The 4,345-nt window shown below is 53.9% G+C and overlaps 1 protein-coding gene across 1 annotated transcript in view; it reads left to right on the top strand.

The window, feature by feature from the left end:
• LOC113842844 (uncharacterized) overlaps positions 1-2,756 on the top strand; it is an 8,627-nt gene extending 5,871 nt beyond the window's left edge. Inside the window, exon 4 of the mRNA XM_072028731.1 lies at positions 1-2,756. This exon is cut by the window's left edge and continues 3,256 nt beyond it. Coding sequence (XP_071884832.1) covers positions 89-1,171 — 1,083 coding nt within the window. The 5' untranslated portion in view covers positions 1-88 and the 3' untranslated portion in view covers positions 1,172-2,756.
• Positions 2,757-4,345: the final 1,589 nt, after the last annotated feature.

The following is a 4,345-nucleotide window of genomic DNA, read 5'->3' as shown; positions in this document are numbered from 1 at the left end:
TTAGCACAGGTAGGGGGAGCAGGAAGGGCAGAGCGCTCCCCCTGCCCATACTAACACCTCCTTAACAACAGCCGTTAACTAGGTGATAATGGTCTCCACCAGGCACGGTGCGCTCTCCAGGAAGTCGGTACACACCCAGACCGACTGCCCATTAAAAAATGCTGCAGTTCAGGTCACCGGATGCAAGGAGTGTCTGAGCCTGTTCCTGCCATCAGCGGGAGGCAGAGAAACTGCGTGCATGAGGTGCGAGCAGGTGGATGACCTGGTCCGCATGGTGGCGGAGCTCAAGGAGGAGGTGGAGAGGTTGAGGGATATCAGGGAGTGTGAGCGGGAGATAGACTTGTGGAGCTACTCCCTGCAGGGCCTCAAGGAGAGGTATCGAGGTGAGACACCCCAAATGCGGGTGGACCCCCTGCCCTGTCGCCGTTGGGCAGAGGGAAGGGATCTGGGAGTTGAGGAGGAATGGAAACAGGTCCCTGCTCAACATCGCAAGCGATGCCCTCCCCTTCCGGTCCCACCTTCCCAGGTGCCCTTACGAAACAGGTTTGAGGCCCTGGAGCTCGAGAGACCCGTGGGTGAGGAAGAGGTAGCAAGTGTTCCCAGGAGGATGCCTAGGGCGAGGAGGTCAACTCCACGCCTCAGGACTGCCTCCACCAAGAAAGACAGAAGGGTTATTGTTGTGGGAGACTCTCTTCTTAGGGGAACAGAGGGCCCTATTTGTTGGCCTGACCCTACCCCTAGGGAAGTCTGCTGCCTCCCTGGGGCCAGGGTCAGGCACGTTGCCAGGAAGCTTCCCAACCTGGTTCGCCCCTCTGACTATTATCCTCTTTTGATAGTCCAGGCAGGTAGCGATGACATTGAAGAGAGAAGCCTGAAGGCTATCAAACAAGACTTTAGGGGGCTGGGACGGTTAGTGGATGGAGCAGGAGTGCGGGTGGTGTTTTCGTCCATCCCTACAGTGGCAGGGAGGGGTACAGAGAGGACACGGAAAGCCCACCTGTTAAACACGTGGCTCAGGGGCTGGTGCCAACGCAGAAATCTTGTTTTTTTCGACCATGGGGCACTTTACTCGGCACCCGGCCTGATGGCCGCAGGCGGGTTCCTATCTTCTAGGGGAAAAAGGATCCTGGGCCAGGAGCTGGCAGGGCTCGTTGAGAGGTCTTTAAACTAGGTAAGAAGAGGGATGGGGCTGAAGCAAGGATTGTTGGAGCTGTGCCAGAGGGAACAATAGCAAGGCCGGGGGATAAAGCAATGGCCCAGCTGAAGTGCATCTACACCAATGCACGCAGCATGGGTAACAAACAGGAGGAGCTGGAAGCCATCGTGCGGCGGGCAGGCTACGACTTGGTTGCCATCACGGAGACGTGGTGGGACCGGTCTCATGACTGGAGTGCTGCAATGACTGGCTATAAGCTCTTCAGAAGGGACAGGCAGCACAGAAGGGGTGGTGGTGTGGCTCTCTATATGAGAGAGTCTTTTGATGTTGTAGAACTCGAGGCTGGGAATGACAAGGTCGAGTCCCTTTGGGTTAGGATCGGCAGGGACAACAAGGCTAGCGTCCTGGTCGGGGTCTGCTATAGACCGCCGAACCAGGATGAGGAGACGGATGAAGAGTTCTACAGGCAGCTGACAGAAGTTGCGAAATCTTCAGCGCTTGTTCTCATGGGGGACTTCAACTTCCCTGATATATCCAGGAAGCACAACACAGCCCAGAGAAGCAGTCTAGGAGGTTTCTGGAGAGCGTGGAAGATAGCTTCCTGACGCAGCTGGTTAGTGGGCCTACCAGGGGTGGTGCCCCGCTAGACCTTCTCTTCACAAACAGAGAAGGACTGGTGGAGGATGTGATTGTCGGGAGCTGTCTTGGGCAGAGTGACCATGAAATGCTGGAGTTCTCTATTCTTGGCGAGGCCAGGAAGGGGACCAGTAAAACTGCTGTATTGGACTTCTGGAGGGCTGACTTTGGGCTGCTCAGGACACTGGTTGGTAGAGACCCTTGGGAGGCAGTTCTGAAGGACAGAGGGTTCCAGGAAGGCTGGGCGCTCTTCAAGAGGGAAATCTTAACGGCGCAGGAACGGTCTGTCCCCACGTGCCCAAAGACGAGCTGGCGGGGAAGAAGACCAGCCTGGCTGAACAGAGAATTGTGGCTTGAGCTTAGGAGAAAAAAGAGGGTTTATAATCTTTGGAAAAGTGGACAGGCCACTAGGGAGGACTATAAGGATGTTGCGAGGCTGTGCAGGGACAAAATTAGAAAGGCCAAAGCTCATCTGGAGCTCAATCTGGCTACTGCCGTTAAAGATAACAAAAAATGTTTTTATAAATACATCAACACAAAAAGGAGGACTAAGGAGAATCTCCATCCTTTACTAGATGCAGGGGGAAACCTAGTTACAAGAGATGAGGAAAAGGCGGAGGTGCTTAATGCCTTCTTCGCCTCAGTCTTTAGCGGCAAGTACCCAGTACCCTGAGCTGGTGGAAGGGGATGGGGAGCAGGATGTGGCCCTCACTATCCACGAAGAACTGGTTGGTGACCTGGTACGCCACTTGGATGTGCACAAGTCGATGGGGCCGGATGGGATCCCCCCAAGGGAACTGAGAGAACTGGCAGAGGAGCTGGTCAAGCCGCTTACCATTATTTATCAACAGTCCTGGCTACTGGGGGAGGTCCCAGTTGACTGGCGGCTAGCAAACGTGACGCCCATCTACAAGAAGGGCCGGAGGACTGACCCGGGAAACTACAGGCTGGTCAGTTTGACCTCAGTGCCAGGGAAGCTCATGGAGCAGATCCTCTTGAGAGTCATCACACAGCACTTGCAGGGCAAGCAGGCGATCAGGCCCAGTCAGCATGGGTTTATGAAAGGCAGGTCCTACTTGATGAACCTGATCTCCTTCTATGACAAAGTGACGCGCTGGGTGGACAAGGGAAAGGCTGTGGATGTGGTCTACCTTGACTTCAGCAAGGCATTTGACACCGTCTCCCGCAGCATTCTCCTCAAGAAACTGGCTGCTCTTGACTTGGACTAGTGCACGCTTCGTTGGGTTAGAAACTGGCTGGATAGCCGGGCCCAAAGAGTCATGGTAAATGGAGTCAAGTCCAGCTGGAGGCCGGTCACTAGTGGCGTTCCCCAGGGCTCGGTGCTGGGGCCGGTCCTCTTTCATATCTTCATCGATGATCTGGACGAGGGCATTGAGTGCACCCTCAGTAAGTTTGCAGATGACACCAAGCTAGGTGCGTGTGTCGATCTTTTCGAGGGTATTAATTATTTTAATACCCTGAATTAATTAAGGCTTATTAATTAATTAAGGCTCTGCAGGAGGATCTGGATAGGCTGCACCGATGGGCTGAGGTCAACTGCATGAAGTTCAACAAGGCCAAGTGCCGGGTCCTGCACCTGGGGCGCAATAACCCCAAGCAGAGCTACAGGCTGGGAGATGAGTGGTTGGAGAGCTGCCAGGCAGAGAAGGACCTGGGAGTGATGGCAGACAGTCGGCTGAATATGAGCCAGCAGTGTGCTCAGGTGGCCAAGAAGGCCAACAGCATCCTGGCTTGTATCAGAAACAGTGTGACCAGCAGGGCTAGGGAGGTGATGGTCCCCCTGCACTCGGCTCTGGTGAGGCCGCACCTCGAGTACTGTGTTCAGTTTTGGGCTCCTCGCTACAAGAAGGACATGGAGGTGCTCAAAAGAGTCCAGAGAAGGGCGACGAAGCTGGTGAGGGGTCTGGAGAACGAGTTTTATGAGGAGCGGCTGAGGGAGCTGGGATTGTTTGACGTGGAGAGAAGGAGGCTCAGAGGCGACCTTATTGCTCTATACAGGTACCTTAAAGGAGGCTTTAGAGAGGTGGGGGTTGGTCTATTCTCCCATGTGCCTGGTGACAGGACGAGGGGGAAAGGGCTTAAATTGCGCCAGGGGAGTTTTAGGCTGGATGTTAGGAAGAACTTCTTTACCGAAAGGGTTGTTAGGCATTGGAACAGGCTGCCCAGGGAAGTGGTGGAGTCACCATCCCTGGAGGCTTTTAAAAGATGTTTAGGTGTAGAGCTTAGGGATATGGTTTAGTGGGGACTCTTAGTGTTAGGTCAGAGGTTGGACTCGATGATCTTGAGGTCTCTTCCAACCTAGGTGATTCTGTGTTGTGGTCTCCAAGCTGGGATACAACCACCTGTTAGTTCGGCATAACTGAATTTTGCATTCCTTGCACTAGCTGTTCCTCGCCTCCTCTTCAGTGACAAGGACATGCATCTCTTTCTCACTCCTTCATTAGTAAACAAACCAGCACCTTTCTTCATGTCAGTAAGATACCTGCCTTTGGTTTCAGTGAAAATTCAGGCCCTATCACCTGAAGTTTCTTC

Source organism: Anas platyrhynchos, chromosome 1, assembly GCF_047663525.1.
Source record: "Anas platyrhynchos isolate ZD024472 breed Pekin duck chromosome 1, IASCAAS_PekinDuck_T2T, whole genome shotgun sequence".
In the NCBI taxonomy this organism is placed as follows: domain Eukaryota; kingdom Metazoa; phylum Chordata; class Aves; order Anseriformes; family Anatidae; genus Anas; species Anas platyrhynchos.
The sequence above is the reverse complement of the archived record's forward strand: the minus strand, read 5'-3'. Positions and strand labels throughout refer to the sequence as shown.